Below are 24,756 nucleotides of genomic sequence, written 5' to 3'. Positions count from 1 at the left end.
GCAGCCTCCAAGATGGTTCCAGTGATTCCTGCTTTCTGGTATTCACTCTCTTGTGTACTTCCCTCCTGATGAGTGTGCACTGGAAATAGTGATTTGTTCCTAATGAATAAAGTAGAAATGACAGTGTATGTGTTTGAGACTATGCCATAAAAGGCAGCATGGCACTTCTCTGCTTCTCTCGCACGCGCAAGTTCCCTCTCTGTCTCTCTGTCCGTCTCTCTCTCTCTTTCGGATTACTTGCTCTGGGAGAAGCCAAGTTCTGTTTCATTATTGAGATGGCCACATGGTGAGGAACAAAATTTTTTGCCAAGCTATATGAATGAGCTTGGAAGTGAATCCTTTAACCCTGGTCAAGTATGTGAATCCTTTAACCCTGGTCAAGTATTCAGAGACTGCAGCTGACAGCTTGACTGCAGCAACCTCTGAGCCAGAACAACACAGCCAAGCTGCTCCCAGATCCTGCCCTCCAGAAACTGCACGAGAAAAGAAATATTTGTTGTTTTAACCTGCTAAATTTTGAGGTAATTGTTTATGCAACAATGGAAAACTGATACACAGACAAAATCTATAGAAAAAAATGCCATTTGCAAGGAAGGCAGAAAAACAGGGTCTAAGATCAAACTACATTTATTTGAGAATCAAGAGAAACCTTTGACTGGTTTAAGAAATGTACATGGCAGATGTCCCAGGTTAGTTAGGTCAAATCGAATGACTTTGGATCCTGGAAGTGAATTAAACCACATCCAAATATATTCATTGCCTAGCTACTTTGTATTCATGATCAAGAGATTATATATGTATAAAATATAGTTTATTTTCTCATGGAATTTCTACTCTATGAGGGGAGATAAAATTAAAACAAGAGCATACGATGATAGGCAATTAAGTGCGATAAATTGTGCAAAAGTGCTTTAAAATTTGGGGTGAACACAATAAGAGTAATGGTTGGAGTAAGCAGGAGATATTTCACTGTGGAAGTGGAGTTTAAACTGGGTCTTGAAATCCTTCAAGATATGGGGAGCCAGCGCTTATGTACCCTTATCTTTCTGGCAAACCCACTGAGCAAAGCACCAAAATCAAATAATCAATAAAAAATAACTCCAGGCTTCTTGGGCCTATTTACTGCTGAAATGTCAAAACCTTCCTTTTCTTTCTCCCTCTTTCTCTCATGTATTAGATCCTGGCCTTGTGATCTGTCTCCCTTTTTCAACTCAACTCTTTGCCCTCCCATCTGACAATGGTTTTGGCTCCTCCAAGACTAATCTTGACTTTTTCTTTCAAACCTGATTCTGTACTCACTGCTATGTTGACTAATCCTCTTCACAATACTTCAGCATGGAAAGCTTGATATTGAGATGTGTTAGCTAGTTTTAACCAACACTGTCCTGGTTTTTAGTTAACATTTTAAGTATCCTAATGAGAAATACACACTCTTGAGATGGTTAGTTAGCATTTGAAAGACTCTAATCAGAAGTCTGCATTTCAGAGGCAGCTACTACATGCTCCATACTTTATTTCCTTATTACTCCCACCCTCTCTGAACAGTGTAGAATGTAGGGGTCGCAGCAGCCTATACCCTTCCAAATGGTTCCCATCTAAGTGGTTCTGTAGCAGGAAGATACTTATTTGAGGATTTTGTTGCCTAACTCTCTAGACTTAACTGATTCCTGCTGCTAGAATGTTATCACATCAACCTCAAGTGAACAATTCAAGCAAAGTTAGATAGGGTGACCAATCATACTGGTTTGCCCAGGACTGTGGGGGTTCTTAGAGGATGGGATTTTCAGCGCTAAAACCAGGAAAGTCCTGGACAAACTGAGATGAGTATTCACCCTTTGCGAGGTTCTGTCAGAACCCACAGGGACAGAGAATGAAAACTTCATGGACTCTGTAGAATAGGTTGCTTACCTGATTCTGTACATGCTTGTTAAATCAAAGTTTGTCTGTGTGGCAGATTTTCCCTGAGATTTCCTTTCAGGATAGCCTTCAGCCTGGTAGCAAAGCATGGAAGACTAGACCCTCATTTTTAAACACAAGAGGCTTTCGATATCTTTTTAAAAGAACCTAGTAATTGAGGTCAGTTCCCAGGCTCATCCTCAGACTCCATTCTCATCCCTCTGGCTACCTCTACTTGTCCCTCACAGCCAGTCCACACAGCAAACTCTAGCAACCCTGAGCAGCAACCTGATGGAGGTAATAGGACAGATGAAGGCTATACTGAGATGCAGGAACCCCAGGTCCCAGGGCTAACTCTCCCACCAGCTTTCTGGCCTTGGGCAAGTCATTTGGGTTCCTTGAATCTCTCTCACCTCCTCTGTAAAGTGAGGAAAATAGCAGACTCCTGACTACCTCAGGAGGTGGTTGTTAAAATTAAATTGAATGAAGATTCAGGCAGTACAGCCTTTTTGATATTGAACCTCTGTTATTTTAAGCAGTAATTGATGCCTTTGCACTGATGTTGAGGTAGTTTTCCCTGTGTTATGCAAGAAGGGGCATAGCTGTGCAGGCTGGGGTTTCCTTTTTGGACCAGATGCTGAGGAGTACAGGACCCTTCCTGCTGGACAGGGTTTAAAGCATCCGTTGCCTCACTGAAGACTACAAGAGAGCACCAACCAGCAGAATAACAAGAGACCAGAAGCAGGGCTGTGTTAGAAATGCGGTGGACGCTCTTGGGAAATCCTCAGCATTTACCCATTCCCCCTTTCTAATGGGAACCAGTCAGTCTTGTATAGAGTGGTCTGAGATAACTCCCAGTTCCAGGAGTGGCCCTTATTGGCCTAAGAAAATTAGCGCAATCCCATCTCCTTTGCTACAGTGATGAGATTCTGACACGGACTTGTGTGTCCTAGAGTGAATTCCTACTATTGGCGAGATACTGTTCTAGGCCCTGGGAATATAGCAGTGAAAAAAAAAAAAATAGAAAAATCCTTTATGTCCTAGATGGAGAAGAAAGAGACAAAAAGAAAGAAAGAAAGAAAGAAAGAAAGAAAAAATAAAAAGTAGTAACCAGATGACGAAAAGTGCTACAAAGGAAAATAAAGCAGAAAGGTGGACATGTATGTCTTTGGATGCTGCAGTTTTAAACAGGGTGTTGCTCTGGCTAGGGTGCAAGTGGGCTCCCTCTTTCTTCCAGCGATACAATATATTCCCAGTGTATATATGTTTTTTATGTTCAAATTTGTAATTTTGAAAGTCGTTGCAAAAAAATGTTCAAGCTCTCTTGAAAATTTAACTAGTAAAAGGAAGGAAAAAGTGGAAAAAATAATTGTTATTAAAGTAAAAATAACCCAATTTAAAAATCACTCCTAAACTCAGTATACAGAAACAACAGCATTTTGGTATTTGGCATTAACTCATTAAATTAAAATTGTTTCTTAAGCCTCCATTACATGCTAGACTCAAAGATTAGGAGGAAGTGCATTCTAGGCAGGAGAATATCAAGTGCAGAGTACCTGATCCAGGAACAAGCTCACTGTTGAGAGGCAAAGAGAAAGCCAGAACCGTGAGCATGGAGACAGAGGAGGCAGGAAGAAGAGAGGGGGTAGGAGATGAGTTCAGAGACACAGGGATAGGCCATATCATGTGCAGTGCTTCCCAAACTTCTTATAACTAAGGAATCTTCCAGAGTACTTGCCAAACATCCATATTCCTGCACCTCAAGTTAAAGCTAGGTAATCAGAATCTATGGGAAGGGTCATGGGAAATCTTCTATCCCAGATGATGTAGGATCAGGTAGGCCATTGAAAGGTGTTTGCATTTTATTCCTATGGCATTGGCAAGGCAGTGGTGAATGTAAGTGTGTACATGTGTGGTGTGTGATATGATCTGATTTAAACTTTCTACAGATCATTCTGACAAAAATGGGCAAGAATGGGTGCAGAGTGACTAGTTAGCAGGATGGTGCAGTCTATGAGGGAAAGAAAGGAAAAAGGATAAAGTGGGGATAATAGTAGCTATCTCGAAAGCTTGTTGTACTGATGAAATGAGATAATATTTGCATGGTGCCTAGCACACTGTATGCATACAATAAATGTTGCTTATTACTGTCACAGTTTTTCTTTGCCAAATAACTCTTCAATTGTGCCAGCACCATCTGATTCAGCATCCTTCCCCACTCATCTGTGATGCCTCCTTTGTCACTTTTAGTTTCTTATATGGACTCAGTTCTCTATGATTTTTCATTTTCCATTAGTAAATTTGTGTATTTCTCAAGTTCTTTTTTTAACCAACTTCCTTGTACTGTATCATTTTTATTAGATTTGTTCTCTCAGGCTTTTATACTTCTTCTTTTCAGGAACTTGGGATAGGTGTCCCAGGACTGTAATGAGGGGCATTCGAGTCACATCCCACATTACAGTAGACTAGTGTTTTTCATCCATTTCACATTTTGGACTAGGTATTTACAGTTTTGACCCAGAATGCCCTTGTCATATGGTAATTCATACTTTTCTCAGGGTCTGTGTTTGAATCACACTTTCTGTTTTTGCCTACCATGAGCAAGTCACTTAGCTCAGGAAAGAACCTAGGCACCCATTTCCTCCACAGCTCAGCACAGCCTTGTTGTTCCCTGCCAAAAAGGTACTCACAATCAAGATCTATAAAGGCTGCAGTGGTTTCTACAAATTTGAGACATTCTTAGGACATTATATCACAGGTGCAATAGATTGCATTACAACATGGTCATTCTCATTGCCTGAGAAATAGCCTGAGTTTTAGGACATAGTCCCTTAACTTGCTCCTATGTCAGAGTGAATTTGTTGCCTATTTAAGGCATTGTTGGAGACTTTGGAGTATGACCTTTGTCAACCATTTTGTATAAGAATCACATCCTGAGACCTAGTCGTAAGTCCTTGTATCCTCATTGTTCCTTACAGGGGTAATCATATCTTAGTAAAAACTCAAGTCCAGAGACCCAGCTTTAGCACACATTTGGCTTCTAGGCTGCTATCTAGCATCAAGTCTACATTAGCTTATTAATAGTGTCCCAATTTTCACTTGGGTAACTTTCCCTTCCATACACTGCTTGTGGATGTTTAGGGAAGCTCTAGGAGTGATGTATGTTTGTGGTTTAGGTTTAAGCTAATTAACCTATTAATTAACCTAATATCATCACATGGCCACAAGTTGTTTAGGAATGAGTGAGTACTTAAATTTGTCTAGTCATAGGAAGCCCAGGACATTATTGGCAGCTTTGAAAGAATCACTCTTTCTTATTGAATATGAGCCTAGGAGTTTCTGGCAGACATACTGTCATGAAGAGGAGAGAACCAATGTTAGTATAAAGTCACCCTGGAGGAAGCAGAGCTGAAAGATTGATCCTGGTTACATAATTTGAGCCCTTGATTGAAACATATCTAAAGCTAGAGGCACTACACAGAAGTGCTGTTACTTGAAGCATTAAATTTCTCTAGTTTGGGTGGATTTCTTATTTCTTGTCACTTGCAACTAAAATATTCCTAAACAATACACCTACTCTGACATGGTTGACATAAAATTTCTCTGTGGCATTCACTAGACAAATAGAAAATTATAATTAAACCAACCTGTCTACTGAAAAAGTGCCCAAAAATAATTCATCCATATTGTACAACACACTAAATGCTGTATAATTTATTTACCATGGCAAGATGACTAGAGAAGACTGGTCTTTCAAAGCTCTTCAAATTGCACCAAAGGATTATCTCTTTTACTTCTTAATTAAAACTCAAAAACTTGCCAACAGCAGAACCAAGCTGGAAAACAACGTTTGGGATGTAACTGAAGCCCAGAGTTATCCAGAGAATTTGACTTTAATAGTTTTCTAAGTTAACTACTGGTTAAATATATATATATATATATATATATATATATATATATACATATATATATATATATATATATTTGCAAAGAATGTTTTGTGTCAGAGAGATGGAGAGGGAGAGAGAGAGGAGAGAGAGAGAGTGAGAGAGAGAGAGAGAGAGGAGAGAGAGAATATATCTGGGTGAGTGACGAGCAAGGCAAGAAACTATAGGATTTTAGGAATCTCACAGAGGCTCCTGAAAATTCCCCTCTATCTTCTAATGTGCTCACAGGCATCTTCCCACTGCTTTAAGAACTGCCTCTAACTTACCTTTACTTCCCTTCTTCTTCCTGTTCCCCCTCCATCTCTTCCTTTCTGTTTCTTCTTTTCCTTCCTCTTTCTCCTCTCCTCCACCTCCTCCTTTTTCTTGTCTTTATTTTCTTTCCCCCAAGTCCATTTAATGCGGTAGGTCATAATCTCCTCATTTCTATACTCATTTCACTGGACTTGAAATAAAACCACCCATTGGAAAACACCCTTGGAATCCTTTGTATTCCAAAGCCTTCGGAACCCCCAATTTTTTCAAATTTGTCCAGGCTAGAACCATCTTGGTTCAGCAACCTATTACTGAACTGGAAAGGTCCCTAGCTGCTTCTGCCCCACCACTTTCCCTCATGCCTGGGCTCGCTCCTCCCTGGTGATGCTGCCTTGTGGCCTGATGCCCAGCCTGGTGAGCCAGTGAGGAGAGCTACAAAACTCCAGCACACATTTGACTAAAGGCATTATTTTTTGGTTCCTGCCACAGCACTGACCTTGAAACCATTCATATTCTCCACATCATACTTATACAGAAATCCTGATAACAGCATCTTAATTGAGCTTCACAAACATAATTAGCAGTCTTTTGGATAAACACTTTAATTGTGCTGTCTTCTCCTTGGAATAAATAAACTACAGATTTTCCCAATTAAAAAAGAAAGAAGAAAAAGGGGAAAAAATCTTGTTTGTGGAAAAACCTTCTTATGAAATGCTTTATGTGGCAATTGGGAATCAGGAAGGGAGGAGGGACACATGTATCTTTCATGTCCCTGTTAAATTTCTCATTCTAAAACTCGTCTTAATGATGTCAGAAATAAGAGACAGAGGGGTAAAGAAATATAGGGGAGAAGTGATTTCCCTTGCTCTGAACTAGGAAGCCTTAGAAGTTACATGTAAGTTTTGAAAGTTGGGTGAGTGGCTTTTTACCTGGAAAAAATTCCATTAATTTCTCTACTTCAAGAACCTTATGCTTATTAACTCTGTTCATTTTGATATAAATTAAGCCACAAAAGAATTCTTAATACCACTGCCATAATCCTCAAGCAATAAGGTCTGCATTCATGTGTACGTGTGTGTGTGTGTAATAGATGCACACCCTTGCCACACAAACACGTATCAGTTTTGTTACTGATATGTGTGTGTTTGTTTGTTTGTTTGTTTGTTTCATTTGAAATACATCTTTAATTTTAGAAAAATCAATATGCAATCTACAAAGTATTTTGTTACATGATTATTAAGGCTCAATCTGTTTTATATTTGTATTGACACGACATAAAATCATATTTTGAGTAAAACATAGTAATACCTAGTCGTTGTTAAGGAAGTCCTTCTAACTGAATTTATAAGAAAAAGGGCTGTAATCCTAAGTACAGCTCCAGAATTAAAGGAACTAAAACCATGAAACATCTCATCAAAGTCATTCAGCTGCTCCAGAATATCTCCCTTGTATCTCCTATGCTGCAATAATAAATCCCTTGTCTGGACAAAATGGATCTGCAAACCAACCAATATTTGATTGCATGTCACCCCTTGGCTTTTTGAGGAAGTTTAACATTATTGATTTATTTAAAAAATAATCTCACTTCCCTGGTTTTCTTACAAAATTACCATGTGCATTAGTAATGTAAGTGGATTACTGGAAACATTAGCACTAGCAAGTGTGGTTGTAAGTCACCGGCATGTTTAGATGCAAGATAAAGAGAGATTAGGGAAGGCTAATGCAGCAAAATCACCACTGCTTCTGTGTAATCATTACCCACAAGAAAACCACGGCTTCTTCCTGAATCTCCAAATGACAAATAAGCTAAACATTTAATGACCCATCAGGTGAATTTCTCATTGATGCCTTTTATCCTCCAGAATATTAAATTAAAGATACAGTACATTGGATTACAGGATAGCACAAACCTCTTGAAATGCAATTCACAGTGACTTTGAGTTGATAATTATGAGTATACGACAGTCACTAGATGAAATAGTTCTCACAAGCCCCAGATTAACCCAGGCATATTCAGATACAACAACATCATTAACATCATTATTCTTCACTGAATTGGCAGAGCACATGACTTTCACCTTCAGAACATCTGTTCCTCATGTAAATGCAGAAAACTTGTTCAAGTATTTCAGGAAGCCAAATGACCCACACATTTGATCCTAACAAAATCTCATTTTGTGTTCTCAATTCATGATTTTTATTGAATTATGGACATTTCCCCAGAAATTTCCCAAGCAAAACCAGATACTCCTTTTCATTCATCTCTATTTCCAGATACCCCAAATGATGACTGGTCTATAGAAAATACACAATTGTATGCTAGCTGAAAAGTTAATGAATGGATCTTTGATTCTCAATGCCAAGTAAGGTGTCCTATTATAGTATGTTAAAAAAATAAAGAAAAGGAAAAGAAGCTTGCTTAATTTAAGTACATTTGGTGCATAAAGAGGTTGCCAAATGTAAACATGGTTTCATTGAATCAAAAGTCAATGCATTTGGTTATATTTTTGGAAAAAATTCAATGACAAACATTTAGCTACCGATTTGTAGTTTTAATGTGGCCTTTTATGTTACAATTTTAAACTTGAGAGGGACACAGTCCAAATAGGGTATCAATCTATGCATTTCAATAGCAATACCTCCACAAATTGGGAACCTCTGACCTGGGTTACGAACCATAAGAATATAAGTAATGGGACTGTTATATCTCCTTAATTAATAAAAGGTGATCTCCTTAATTAATAAAAAAAGGTTCAATGATCCTAGGTACATTATCTATCAATTACTTCCCAACCATCTTATTTACTCCAGTAACAGAAAGCTACCCTTCTCCTAAACCACCCCCACCCTTTTTGACTAGCTCTTCATCTACTGCAATTTGAGTATTGTGACCAGAGAATCTTCAATTAGTACTATATATTTGCATAGGCTGAGACTAAAAATTACTGGCTTAGAACAAATTATCACAAAAGACAAGAAACTCAGTACAGGATATGATCTGCTGTAATCTTAAGCCCATCCTAAAATAATTTTAAATTCAAACATTTATTAAGCTGGTACCATGTCCCATGTACTGTGCTATGCAAGAGGATGCAAAAAAAGCTCCCTGATGTAATGGGCCTTATATTCAAGAGGAAGCAAAAGATGATAATCAAGTAACAAACAAAAAATATCAGAGAATGAGAAGTAAATAACCATTGAGATCCAGTGATAACCATTCACCCTTGGTTAGTTTTTTCAAGCATCAATAAGAATAGAACATCAGCATCAAATAAACTTAATACTTACCACCACAATTACATTTGCTGCTGGGATTGGAAGATTTTCCACTTCAAGATCTTGACCAGCCATGGTCAACAGATTGAGAGATGGGTCATATGCAGGTCTAGGAATTGCTGAATTAACAATTTGGTGGTGTTTGCTTACTTGAGTTTGAGAGGAGGAATGATAACTGTGTTTATATATCTTTTGCGGAGTTATATCCAGGCTCTTCTCAATACCTTGAGGATGGTGATAAATAAATACTGGCTTCCCACTCCTCTTCTGATGACTTCCAAAAAAGTGATCATCATTTCCTGAAAAGCACCCTGAAAGGGGGAAGAAGCAGAAAGGAAAGTCAAAGAATCTATTCAGCAAAATTGGTGACAACATCTAACAAAGAGAATTATCTTTTCTTAGGAGGATTTAAGACTTGTGAAGGGTTTAGTTCATTAGTCTCTATTTTATTTCCTGGCTTCATCACCCCCCAATAACTAAAACATGCTTGTTGGTGTGGAAGCATCTCAGAGACTCTGGGTGGAAAAACATGGATAGAGTTTGGAAAAGTCCTCATTTCTCAGACACATTCTAATACCTCTTTTAGTCAGGAATACTCTACTTTAACTAAATCCACAGTTCCAACACTCTGTTGGACTTCTATACCTGTATGTCTTTTCTGCTCCTCAAATGTTAGAACATTTATATCATATTCAAGCTCCCTCTATTCCTTTTAAGCAATAGCATCACATACAATTCTTATTTATACTTATCCTGCTTGTATTATAGTTAATTATGTATACTTTCTAAGAAATATATTTTAAGTTCCTTGGAGGAAGACATCTTGAGGTACTCATTGTTGTAGCAACTGCCAGTTATCCAACAATATCCGTTCTCTACTTTTTCTTAATAATATGGCCACCCAGATAAGACTACATTTTCTAGCCTCCCCTGCAGCTAAGTGTTGCCAGTTGACCGAAGTCTAGCCATTAGGATGTGAGTAAACATGATGTGAGCTGAGGTGTAATGCCACCTTTTATTCTGCCTTTCCTCCTTTTTGCAGCCTGAAATGCAGATGGTATGGTGGGAGCATGAGGTGGAAACCATGTGTTAAGGATGTTAGAGCAATACAACAAAAGGAGTCTAGGTTTCTGATAAAAATGGAGTCACCATGTCAACCCCAGAGTTCCTACTCAGACTTTATATGAGAGAAACAATTTTCTATCTTGTTTTAGCTACTGTTATTTTGATTATCTTAGTTATGGCAATTAAACCTATATCCTAACTAATACATTCAACTTTATTTCTTCTGTTAGGTAAGTATCCACTTAATTGAGAAACTATTTCTCTCATTTGTCTTTGGCCACAATAGGAAAGAGATAACACATACACATGAGTCAGAAAGAAAATTACTAGGTCAACTGCTAGTTATAAAGCAAACTAAGAGTTTCTGTATAAAATGGTAAGTGAAGTGAGCAGATTGTAACATAATAAAGGCAGATAATAGCAACCCTAGCACACCAAATTTTCTCTTCATATGTCTGTAGCAACCATAAGCTATACAAATACTGCCCTTAGAAAATTACTTATTCTCCTTACAAGAATTCCTCCATACTTCCCTATTTTTATCATTTACTTCTTAAACCTTGCAAGGTCCTGCAAGTTTGTTTGTTTCAAATCTGAGCTATTAACATGCCTGACTTCAAAAGCACTGTCACGGCAGATTTAAGTTCTCATGCTGGCGAACATTCCAGATTTCTCCTTTTGGCAAGTGGCCAGGCTCTAAGGTGGGAAACCTAAGTTCATTCAAGCATATAATATGACTTTTCCAAAACAATGGGCCATCCATCCTTAAATGAGCAATATTAGAATGATAAACTAAGATAAACTATTTCTGAACCCAAAGACAATCACTTCATTGTTGCTCTGAACAACATCATACTCAGAGGGGAGGGAGGGAACTGCTGACCTTTCAGAAGCGTGGGAACTCTTCTAGGATACTACAATAAGATTTAGCAAATTACATTTAGTAAAATACTAAATGAATATTTTGTGTCTAGAATGTTAATTCAACTAAAAACTTTAGCATCATTTACCATCAACAGAACAGTGGTAAGATTAATAAGATTGAAGTACCCTGTTCTGAATTCCGTAATGTCACATATATTCCTAACGATGGTTAAATTTTTAATTCTGAGGAACTCTTATTTCATTCAGAAGAATAATATTTAGAATTATTTCTACATCATTACTGTCCGATCATTATCATTGGGAAATTATGGCAGTTTGACGGCTTAAAAATGTTACAGTCTATTTAGCCTGCTCAGAATTGAAGACATGATGATTAGCTGCTATTACTATTTCAGAATCCATGTGAAATGTAATTGCAATTTGAATGATCTAAATGCTAAAGCCACTGGTACCAGAAGATAAGTCCCCAAATGTCTATAACATAGAAGAAAGCACTTGAACTGGCTAAGAAATTAACCTGTCTTTATACCCCTATTGAAAGTTAAATGCATATTGGTGAGATAGACTTGTCAGAGAAGCTAGAAATATAGGTTGGTCACACCACACTTGATGTTTAGATAAAAAGACTGATATGCTAAAGCTGCAAAAACTGGCAATTTCTCTACTCTGGATTCACATGAGTATTAAGGAAGAATGGAAGAAGAAGATTAAAAGATCAGAGAATGCAGATTTCTGAGAAGGGGAGAAAGAAATTAGCAATGAGAAAATTACACAATTATTTTCAATCTTTCAGTTTTGCATGGTGTGAATCACAGAAAACCTTTTCAGAGACATTTTATGTAAGTAGAATAGGTGTGTCTAGCCAATAAATGCCTCCAGTGTTAAACTGGCCTACAGAGAAAGGGGGAAAGATCCAATGGAAACATAGTTGAAATACAAATTATAGGGCCTCCTCCTATCTTATCCTGAAGGATGGACTCCTGACCTATCCTTGAATAATGAGAACCAAGTTGTCAATGTAATATTAGGAGCCTTACCACAACTATTAGGTAAGAAAATGGTTTTCAAAGTATCATTCTTAACCCCTTGCAATATTGACATGCAGATTTCCAGGCCTGGCCTAGAATTACCATAGTAGATTCTCTGGAAATGTAGCCTATGAATCTGGGTTTATAATCAACTTCTCATATTCAAACTCTTAAGTTCAAGGGCCACAGAGCTGTTGTTTGGAATTAGTTTTGTCTTCTCTATATTCAAATGCTATCTCTCTATTGACTCATTTCCTTCAACTTCATGAAGTTACTCAAGTAAATATTTTGTAAATGTTAATTTTGAGATGCTGCGTTGGATTGGATGTATTATGTCCCCTCAAAAGCCATGTTGTTTAATGTAATCTTGTGGGGGCAGATATATTAGTGTTGTTTAGGTTGGAATCTTTGGATTAGGTTGTTTCCATGTAGATATGACCCACCCAACTGTGGGTAATAACTTTGATTAGATTATTTCCATGGAGGTGTGGCCCCACCCATTCAGCATGGATCTTGATTAGTTTACTGCAGCCCTATAAGAGCTCAGATAGAAGGAGCTTGCTGCTGCAGCCAAGAGAGACATTTTGAAGATGGCCACTGAAAGCAGACTTTTGCTGACACTGTGCTCCAGAGAAGCTAAGAGAGGACAAAATGCCCCCAAGAGCAACATTTTAAAGAATGCACAGGAGCTGAGAGAGGAGCTGGAACACAACCTGGAAGCAAAGGAAGAAGATGCCAGCCATGTGCCTTCCCAGACAACAGAGGTGTTAAGACACCATCAGCCTTTCTTCTGTGAAGGTACCCTATTGTTGATGCCTTAGCTTGAATATTTTTATGGCCTTAAGACTGTAACTTTGTAAACAAATAACCCCCCTTTATAAAAGCCAATCCATTTCTGTTATTTTGTGTAACAGCATCATTAGCCAAACCAGAACAGATGCCTATTAAATATCAAAATGGAAATGTTTAATTAGAAGTTGGATATCCAAGTGTGTAGTTTAGGGTTAGGGATCAAGATCTGGAAGTCATCCAATAAAGATAAAATTTAAAGCCAAGGTACTGGGCTATTGATAAAGAAGAGAATTTAGGACAGACTGCTGTAGAATTCTAATATTTAGAGTCAGGAAGTATGATAAAAAGGAACCAGTAAAGGTAACTGAGAAGGAATGATAATGTAATAAGAGGAAAACAAGGAAAAAGTGGGTCATGTATTATTAAGGAGGAAAATGTTTCAGAACCTGTGAGTGCTGTAGGGCCTTAGAGAGAAACAACTGAAAAATTGGTCTCATGGTGATATCTCTAGAACTTAGGGTATAAATAGAACTTATAAAACTTATAAGAATCTCACTGAAGACATATTCATCAGTTTAAAAAATTACAAAGCCCAATGGAAACTCCTGCCATGAGACATGGGAAGAAGATACAAAAAGTGGGAAGATTCTCACCCAGGGAAGAATAAATAAGAGAAAAATAATGGAGGTTTTAAATAAGTCCATTGAAAACAAAGAGATAAAAGAGGAAAATAAGAATAAGGGTTTAAGAAAAAGAGAATAGGCATGTTTCAATCCAAGTGGAAATCATGGAAATGAAAAATATTGGAAGAAATTAACAGATGGGTTAAAGACTAGACTGGACACAGCTGGACAGAGAATTAGAAAGTTGGGAAATTTTTGATAATCTTTCAGAAACCTGCACAGAGAGATTAAGAGACAGACATGAACAAGAAGGTAAGAGATTGTGGTAAACTGACTTCTAAAATGGCCCCAATGACCACAACTACTGGTATTCACACCCTTGTATAATCCCATCCCCTTGAGAGTGAGCTAGACCTGGTGACTTCTAACCAACAAACAGTGCAAAGGTGATGGGATATAACTTCTGCAATTAGATTAAAAATACTGTAACTTCTTTATTGCTAGTAAACTCCCTCTTTCTGATTTTTATGAAGCAAGCTGCCAAGTTGGAGAGGTCCATGTGCTGGGAACTGAGTGGCCCCAAGTGAGGAACTGAGGCTCTTAGTTCAACATCCATCAAGAAACTGAATCCTGTCAAAAATCATGTGACAGTGCCAGTTTGAAGTTGTTATGGACCACAAAAGAGCCATGATCTTTTAATCCAATTTTGGGGGGTAGGACCTTTTGATTGAATGTTTTCATGGAGATGTGACCCACCCAACTGTAGGTTAGACCTTTTGATTAAATTATTTCCATGGAGATGTGAACCCACCCATTCAGGGTGGGTCTTGATTAGTTTACTGGAGTCCTTTAAGAGAGGTCATAGAGAGAAGCTCAGAAAATCTGAGACAGATATTTTGGAGAGAAGCTAAGATATGTAATCCAGAGTTTGCCCCAGGAGAAGCTAAGAGCTGACACAGACCCAGATGCTTGGAAATGCAGACAGAAAGATGTTTGGAGATACTAAGCTAAGAGATGAAGCCCAGAGTTTGCCCCAGTAGAGCTAAGAGAGGACCCCCCTATGCTTAGAGAGAAACACCTGGGAGATCAAGCAAGGATGCACAGGAGCTGAGAGAGAAGCTAAGAGAGACAGAAGCCTAGAGACATTTTGGAGAAAGTCATTTTGAAACCAGAACCCAGAAGCAAAGGACCAGCAGACACCAGCAATGTGCCTTCCCAGCTGACAGAGGTGCTCCAGATGCCATTGGCTGTTTTTCAGTGAAGGTATCCTCTTGCTGATGCCTTAGTTTGGATACTTTATGGTCTTAGAACTGTAAATTTGTAACCTAATCAATCCCCTTTAAAAAATTCAATCCATTTCTGGTATTTTGCACAACAGCCACTTTAGCAAACTGGAACAGTAACCTTGAAAGCAAATCCTTCCCTAGTTGAGGCTTCATATAAGACCATAGTCTAAGCCAATAACTTGACAGAAGCCTTGTCAGGGACCTTGAAGCAGAAGACCTAGTTATGTCATGCCAGATTCCAGACCAATAGGAACTGTGAGATAATAAATGGGTGTTGTTTAATCTGCTAAACTTTGGGGTAATTTGTTAAGCAGCAGCAGAAATTAATACAGAGATATTGAGTATAATATGAAAAATTCTAAAATATCTTGAATAGCATTTAAGAAATTAATCATTAGAGAAATGGGTAAGTGACAAGATAAAATTTACATTTCTGAAATATCACTGTGGCTATACAGGAAAATAGATTGGAAGGAAATAAGAATAAATGCAAAGGTACCAGGTAAGACATCTAGGTGAGAGGAAAATAGCCAAGACTCAAGACCAGGTGATAACAGTGGGATGAAGCAGAGAAGAATTTCAGAAGTATTAAGATATTGGAAGTGACAAAAAGGGTTATTGATGTAATGATTGAGTTCCTGTTGGGTGAAGCAGCTAGCACTGGGGACTCAACAATAACACCTATGTTTTTTGTGGGCATCTGGATGTCTGGTGGTGCCCTTTACTGAGACAGAGAAATATGAGTTTGTGGTGCCTACAATACATAGAAGATGAGGTGTCTAGAGAGCAGTAATATTTATGTGAAACTCAGGAAGCAGCCCTGGACTAGAGATAAATACTTGAAAGATAAATACTTGAAAAACATGAGCCTGCAGATGGGAAACTGAGTGTTGTGGCTGCCTAGGGAGACTCGCAGAGTGAGAAGAGCATTGGTCCAGAGAAGACCACATACAAGGAGCAGTCAGAGAAAGCAGAAGAAAAATGAGAGATTGTGGAACTACAGAAAGCATGGGAGGAGAGTAACAAGGAGTCTGTGATCAGCAGTGTCAGTGTCACTGAGAGTTCAAGCAAGACCACAACTGAACACTTGCATGGGATTTATTGACAAAATTCACCAGTGAACAGCTGATCTTGGACATTCAGAGGACCAGATTCAACATGAAAAGCCTTGAGGATAGCTTTCTAGAAGGGCTAATGTAACCATTCCCATTCTACCCTCTGCCCTGGAAATTGGTGAGTCTTTGAGCAACAATAAAATAAAATAGTCTCAAAGGACTTAAAAGGGCATGGAAGATCTGTGTTTGGGCAAGATGAACTAAGCACACTCTACCTTTCTCTCCCACTGAGTAGAGCTACAAAATCTAGACCAAAAGCCTAAAGCAGCTATTTGAGGATGCTGAAAATTACATAATACAGGGGGATGGGGAGGAAGAACAGAATTCAAAGTTCTTCAACACCAGTGATGAGTTCACCATTTTTCCCACAGTATCCTCTGGCCAACTCATAGTGGGGACTAAGATGCAAACAAAGACAGCTCCAGGAAAAGTCTTCTTGTTCTAAAAAACAGGCCTATAAAGGGGAACTCATAATTTTAAGTGAGACTGCAGGATTCCCTGCCCCTCTACTTTTTCCTCTTTCTTTTCTTCATTCTCAGGTACCAACCTCAAGCAATCTTAGGGCAGCAGTGGTCTTGGTCAATAATGGGAGTCTGTAGGAAACAAAACTTTGAAGGAAAAAAATCTTCCTCCAGATTTGGAGGAACTGTAATTCCAAGAGAATGGAGTCAACAGTCATAGCTTTTCTCTCCCTCTAAGCTACTACAACTTGAGCCTGGACTCGAATGCAGTTGTGGAGTTCCAAAAACTGACTTCAAATATGATGATACAGATAGGTTTAACAAGAAAGGATTAAAAATATATATTATGCAAACACTAATAAAATAAAGCTGGAGTGACTTAATATCAGACATTATAGACTTCAAAGAAATATTACACAGTGATAAAAAGGTCAATAATAATACTAAATGTGTATGCACATCCAAAAAGAGTTTAAAATACATAAAGCAAAAAATCAACTGAACTGAAAGGAAAAACAGGCAAATCCACAATAATGTTTGGAGGCTTTAATACTCCTCTCTAAATAATACGTAGAACTAGTAGACAGAAAGTCAGCAAGGCTATAAAAGAACAGAAAAGCACCATGAACAAACAGGATACATTAGCTTTTTATAGAACACTCCGTCCAACAGCACCAGAGTGCACATTATTTTCAAGTGCACATGTATTTTGGTTTGCCAAAGCTGGGAAAATGCAATATACCAGAAATGGGTTGGCTTTTACAATGGGAATTTATTAACTTCAATTTACAGTTTTTAGGCTGTAAAAATTTCCAACTCAAGGCATCAACAGGGCAATACCTGGCTTCTGAAGACAGGCTGCCACCATCTGGGGCGCCTTTATCACATAGGAAGGCACATGCCCGTGTCTGCTGGTCCTTCGCTCCTGGGTCATGGTGCATTTAGCTTCTGGCTTCAGTGGCTTCTTCTCTGTTTTCTGTCTCTCTTAGCTCCTCTGGGTTTCTCTTCACTTCTCTCTCTTAGTTTCTCTGGGAGCTTTTTCTGTCCTTTACCTCTTATAAAGGGCTCCAATAAGAGGATTAAGACCCACCTTGAATGAGGTGGGTTACATCTCAATTGAAATAGCATAGTCAAAAAGTCCCACCTACATTAGGTCTACACGCACAGGAATGGATTAAAAGAACATGGTCTTTTCTGGGGGACAGAAAAGCTTTAAACCATCACAACATGGGACATTCACCAAGATAGACCATATCCTGGATCAACAAATTTTTAAAAAAAACTGATATCATACAAAGTAGATTCTCTGAATATAATGGAATTAGATTGGGAAACAAGAACAGAAAGAACACAGGACTATTTTCAAACTCACTGAAATTAAACAACACACTTCTAAATATTCATGGCTTAAAGAGGAAATCACAAGACAAATTAGAGCGTCTTTTGAATTGAGCTAAAATGAAAATTTATCATGTCATAATTTGTGAGATGCAGCTGAAAGCAGTGGTGATAGGAGAATCTATAGCATTAAATGCTTATATTATGAAAGAGGAATGGTCTTAAAGCCTTCCACCTTAAAAAACTAGGAAAAAAAAAAAAAAGAAGAGCAACATAAATACAAGACACACAGAAGGAAATAAACAATAAAGTTAAAAGCATAAACAAAACTGAAAACATAAAATGACAGAGAAAATCAATGAAACAAAAGCTGGTGTTTTGAAACGATTAATGAAACTGATAAAACTCTAACAAGACTGACAATACATAAATAGAGAAAAACACAAGATATCAATATCAGGAATGAAAGAGGGATAAAACTACAGCCCCTACAGACATAACAGAATAACAAGGGAGTTCTATGAACCTCTGCACATAAATTCAACAACTTAGATGAAATGACCAATTCCTTGAAAATCACAATTTATTGTAAATCACCCAAGATGAAATAGATAGCCTAATACTATAGAAGGAATTAAATTTCTAGTTAAAAACTTTCTGAAAAAAATAGAATCTCCAGGCTCAGATGATTTCATTGGCAAATTCTATCAAACATTTAAATAAAAATAATACCAATTCCAAATAGCCTCTTCCAGAAAATAGAAAATGAGGGAAAACTCCCCAAATCATTTTATGAGACCAAAAAAACATGATTATTTGATTTTTGGCAAATATGCATGTTCTAGTTCGCTAATGCTGCCAGAATGCAAAACACCAGAGAAGGATTGGCTTTTATGAAAGGGGGGTTATTTGGTTACGCAGTTATAGTCTTAAGGCCATAAAGTGCCCAAGGTAAGGCGTCAACAATCGGGCACCTTCACTGGAGGATGGCCGATGGCATACACAAAACCTCTGTTAGCTGGGAAGGCACGTGGCCAGTGTCTGCTCCAAGTTCTGGTTTCAAAATGGCTTTCTCCCAGGACGTTCCTTTCTAGGCTGCAATTCCTCAAAAATGTCACTCTTAGTTGCACTTGGGGTATTTGTCCTCTCTCAGCTTCTCCGGAGCAAGAGTCTGCTTTCAACAGCTGTTTTCAAACTGTCTCTTATCTGCGGCTCCTGTGCCTTCTTCAAAGTATCCCTCTTGGCTGTAGCTCCTCTTCAAAATGTCACTCACAGCTGCACTGAGTTCCCTCTACCCATCAGCTCATTTATATGGCTCCACTGATCAAGGCCCACCCTGAATGAGTGGGGCCATGCCTCCATGGAAATATCCAATCAGAGTTATCACTTACAGTTGGGTGGGGCGCATTTCCATGCAAATCTAATCAGCACTAACATGTCTGCCCCACAAGACTGCATCAAAGAATATGGCTTTTTCTGGGGGACATAATACATTCAAACTGGCACAATGCAATACCAATTTAATGGAGAAAGGATAGTATTTTCAATGGTATTGGAACTACTGGACATCCATCATGCAATAAAATGAACTTCAACCACACCTTATACAATTGTTTTAAAAGACTGGACAGATTTGAGCACATCTAATCCCTAAGGGGAAGGAGCTGATTGAGAAAGAGTGGCTGAAGATACAGGAGAATACAACTGGAATAATCAGTGGACTGAGTTCCTCCACAAGACAGGAGAGGTTAGGATCCAGAGTATGGGCAGAGGTGTAAGTTTTGGACTGAAGGGAGGCTTCTCTTCCATTATGGTGAGGTAGTTGGTGGTGGAAGTTGAGCAAGTTATCTTCTGAAGGCTTCTACTTTCTCTGTGGAAGAGAATGAATTCACCTCATAAGGGAGGATGGACTGGAAAAAGATCGAAATAGTTCTTGTAAAGAATGAGAGAAAGTTGATAAGGGATGTGTAGTAGGATTCCTCACCTGCACTATGTGCTCAGTAACAATTTTCCTCACCCAACAAAGATAGAGTATCTCTTAGAGAGTTTTTAATCAATAGCTTGTCAGGGATACTCATCTGCATTTAAAATAAAATCACTTTTATCATAGAAGCAACACTTAAATGAGGAAAACCAGTGAGTTTTGATGGTCGTAAAATTACACAATTGAAAGTTCATTCTGAATATGACCTTGATAGTCTCAGAAGAGATTTTTAACAGAGGAAAGAAATGCATGAAATTACAAGGTCAAGTTAGCATATATTATGAATCATCATTTCACATACAATGTTGGTAACTCCTGGATGCACAATATAGACTGGCCTTATATACACCCTCTCAGAATGAATCCTTGTATTGCAAGTATTTAAATCAATGGTGGCAACTTGTGAAAGGAACAAAAGGATGAGACTGTGGTCTCTAAACCTGAAAAAGTGAACAATCAGGAAAAGGTATCTTTTTTTTCTCTGATCATTAAGTGAAAGGACTATCATTGTTTTTAAGCATTGCCAGTAATTTCTTCCCTAGAAAGGACATAAACATGGCCAATGTCAGGGAATCCCCATGGGAAATTCTACATGAGAAATGACAAGCTTCCCATCTGATTTGTAAATGCCTCTGAGGAAAATATAAAAAGACACAGGAGAGGTGAGCGGGGCAAGATGGCAGTACAGAGAGGAGTGGAAGCTAGGTAGTCCCCCTGGAACAACTACAAAAAACCAGAAACAACTAGTAAATAATCCAGAATAACTGCGGGGGGACAAACGAGACCATCCACTCATCATACACCAACCTGAATTGGGAGGAATGCCCAAGAACACAGCATAAAATCTGTAAGTAAAACCTGCGGATCCAAGTCGCGAGACCCCCTCCCCCATAGCCCGAGCTGCAAAGCCTCGTGGTGCCAGAGAGAAGCTCTCTCCTAGCAAGTGAATATAGCTCAGCTGAGCTCCAACTGGGGTTTTAAGTAGCGAGTGTGAACTGCTCACTACAGGTGTGCATCCCCAAAAAATAGACAGAGGCTTTGGGTGACGACTGACCTTGGAGAGCCAGAGGGTCACCTTGGACTGGGTCTGAAGGGGACTATCTGTTTCTTTTTCAGCTCAGTGGACAAAGCCCCAGTCATTTTCAGTTTCCAGGGCTGTGACTCGGGGAAGGGTGGAGACAGCACAAGCAGAGAGTGAGACCATTGAAATGCTAATGACCTCCGCCTGGGGTGTCTGTCTTCTCTAGGAGGAAAGGGGTGGGGCCCTTTCCATTCAGAACCAGACCCCAGAGCCTGGGGGAACACAGCCATACCTCCTCACACCAGTCAAGAATTATAGGCTAACAGGCATCACCTGCTGGGCAGAAAAGCACAGTGATCTGAGGCATCAAAGGGTGGAGCAATTTTCTAAGACACACGCGCAGGGAAACCAGATACTGAATATTTCTTCCCTCTGGGACCCGAGCCAAATCTGGGAAAACCCGATTTGGATAACCAAGGAAACCATGCCTAGACAACAGAAAATTACAACCTACACTAAGAAAAACAAAGTTATGGCCCAGTCAAAGGAACAAACGTACACTTCAACTGAGATACAGGAATTTAAACAACTAATGCTAAATAAATTCAAAAAGTTTAGAGAAGATATTGCAAAAGAGATAGAGGCTCTAAAGGAAACACTGGGCATATATACAGCAGAAATCAAAAGTTCAAAAAAACAACTAGTAGAATCTATGGAAATGGAAGGCACAACATAAGAGATGAAAGACACAATGGAAACAGCAGATCTCAAGAGGCAGAAGAAAACACTCAGGAACTGGAGAACAAAACACCTGAAAGCCTACACGCAAAGGAGCAGATGGAGAAAAGAATGAAAAAATATGAGCAACATCTCCGGGAACTCAAGGATGAAACAAAGTACAATAATGTACGTATCATTGGTGTCCCAGAAGAAGAGAAGGGAAAGGGGGCAGAAGCAATAATAGAGGAAATAATCAATGAAAATTTCCCATCTCTTACGAAAAACAATAAAATTACAGATCCAAGAAGCGCAGTGTACTCCAAACAGAAGAGATATGAATAGGCCTATGCCAAGACACTTAATCAGATTATCAAATGTCAAAGACAAAGAGAGAATCCTGAAAGCAGCAAGAGAAAAGTGATCCATTACATACAAAGGAAGCTTAATAAGACTATGTGTGGATCTCTCAGCAGAAACCATGGAGGCAAGAAGGAAGTGGTGTGATATATTTAAGATACTGAAAGAGCAAAACCGCCAACCAAGAATCCTATATCCAGCAAAGCTGTCCTTCACATATGAGGGAGAGGTCAAAATATTTTCTGACAAACAGACAATGAGAGACTTTGTGAACAAGACACCTGCCCTACAGGAAATACTAAAGGGAGCACTACAGGGTGATAGAAGACAGGAGTGCATGGTTTGGAACCCAATTTTGGGAGATGGTAGCACAACAATGTAAGTACACTGAACAAAGGTAACTATGAATATGGTTGAAGAGAGGAAGGTGGGAAGCACGTGAGACACCACAAGAAAGGAGGAAAGATAAAGACTGGGACTGTGTAACTTAGTGAAATCTAGAGTATTCAACAATTGTGATAAAATGTACAAATATGTTCTTTTATGAGGGAGAACAAGCAAATGTCAACCTTGCAAGGTGTTAGAAATGGGGAGGCATTGGGGGAGGGATGCAATCAGCATAAACTAGAGACTGTAACTAATGGAATCATTGTATTATGCTTCCTTTAATGTAACAAAGGTGATATACCAAGGTAAATGCAGATAAGAGGGGGGGGATAGGGGAGGCAAGTTAGACACTTGACATTGGTGGTATTGTCTGATACTTTATTCTACTTTGAATTAAGGTTATTTTTCCTTTTGCTGCTTCCTAGCTGTCATTTTTTTTCTTCTTTCTTTTGCCTCTCTACCTTCTTTGACTCTCCCTCCTGCCTTGTGGAAGGAATGCAGATGCCCTTATATAGATAGTGGTGAAGGTGGTGAACACATAAATGTATGACCATGCAGAGAACCATCGATTATTTACTTGGGATGGAATGTATGGTGAGTGAACAAAACCATATTAAAAAAAAACGGGTTGATGACAAAACCTCGAGGGCAATATACTGAGTGAAATAAGCCAGACACATAAGGACAATTATTGCAGGGTCTCACTGATAGGAACTAATTATAATATGTAAACTCATAGACATGAAATATAAGGTACCAAGATATAGGATGAGGCTTAAGAATGGGGAGTGGTTGCTTAGTATGAGCAGTATGTTCAATTAGGACGAACTTAAATGTTTGGAAATGAACAGGGGTGTTGGTAGCAAGATGTGAGAATAACTAACAGCGCTGAATGGTGTGTGAATGAGGTGGAAAGGGGAAGCTCAGAGTCATATATGTCACCAGAAGGAAAGTTGGAGGTTAAAAGATGGAAATGTATAAAACTGAATCCTATGGTAGGCAATGTCCATGATCAACTGTACAAATACTAGAAATCTCTTCCATGAACCAGAACAAATGTATGACAATACAATTAGAAGTTAATAATAGAGGGGAATATAGGGAAGAACTATATACCTATTACAAACTATACACTACAGTTAGTAGTATTTCAACATTTTTTCATAAACAGTAACAAATGTACTATGCCAATACTATGAGTCAACAATTGAGGGGGGTTGGTTAGGGATAGGAGAGGATTAGAGTTTCCTTTTCTTTTTTTCTTTTTTCATCTTTCACTTTATTTCTTGCCTGGAGTAATGAAAAGTTTCTAAAAATTGAACAAAAATTAAGTGTGATGGATGCACAGCTGTATGAGGGTACCCAGGGGCAAGTGATTGTACACTTTGGATCTTTGGATAATTGTACGGTATCTGAACAATCTCAATAAAAATGAAAAATAAAATAAAATAAAATAAAAAACAGAAGTTACAAACAGCTCAACAACGAAAAGACAGACAATCCAATTTGAAAATGGGTAAAGGATTTGAATAGACATTTCTCCAAAAGGGATATACAAAGAATCAATAAGCACATGAAAAAATGCTCAGCATCATTAGCCATTAAGGAAACGTAAATTAAAACTACAATGAAATACCACTTCACACCGACTAGAAAGGCTAAAATTAAAACAACAGAAAATAGTAAGTGTTGGCAAGATGCAGAGAAATTGAAACTCATATGCATTGCTGGTGGGAATGTAAAATGGTGCAGCCACCATGGAAAAGTTTGGCAGTTTCTCAAAAAGTTAAATGTAGAATTAGCATATGACCCAGCAATTCCATTCTTAGGTATATACCCCAAAGAATTGAAAGCAGGGACTCAGATACTTGTACGCCAATGTTCATGGCAGCATTATTTGTAATAACCAAAAGATGGAAACAACAATGTCCATCAACAGCTGAAAAGATAAACAAAACATGGTATATGCATATAATAGAATACTATTCAGTCATAAAAAGTAATGAAGTTCTGATGCTACAACATGGATGAACCTTGAAAACATGCTCAGTCAAATTAGCCAGACACTAAAGGTCAAAGGTTATATGATTTATCTTACATGAAATGTCCAGAATAAACAAATTCACAGCAACAGAAAGTAGATTAAAGGTTACCAGAGACTGGGAGGGAGGAGAGTTGGGGAGTTATTGCCTAAAGGATAAGGAGTTTCTGTTTTGGGTGATGAAAATGTCTTAGTAATGGAAGGTGGTGATAGCAGCATAACATTGTAAAAGTAAGTAATACCACTAAATTAAACACTTAAAAATGGTTAAAATTGCTAATT

The 24,756-nt window shown here is 38.4% G+C and overlaps 1 protein-coding gene across 1 annotated transcript in view; it reads right to left on the bottom strand.

The window, feature by feature from the left end:
* The window catches only part of PTPRR (protein tyrosine phosphatase receptor type R), a 289,941-nt gene that overhangs the window by 251,540 nt on the left and 13,645 nt on the right, over nt 1-24,756 (bottom strand). Inside the window, exon 2 of the mRNA XM_037847618.1 lies at nt 9,384-9,682. Coding sequence (XP_037703546.1) covers nt 9,384-9,682 — 299 coding nt within the window. The remainder of the gene's footprint in view (nt 1-9,383; nt 9,683-24,756) is intronic.

The sequence above is a fragment of the Choloepus didactylus genome, chromosome 8 (assembly GCF_015220235.1).
Source record: "Choloepus didactylus isolate mChoDid1 chromosome 8, mChoDid1.pri, whole genome shotgun sequence".
Lineage (NCBI taxonomy): Eukaryota > Metazoa > Chordata > Mammalia > Pilosa > Megalonychidae > Choloepus > Choloepus didactylus.
Note: the sequence above shows the minus strand (reverse complement) of the source record. Positions and strands in the feature narration are given on the sequence as shown.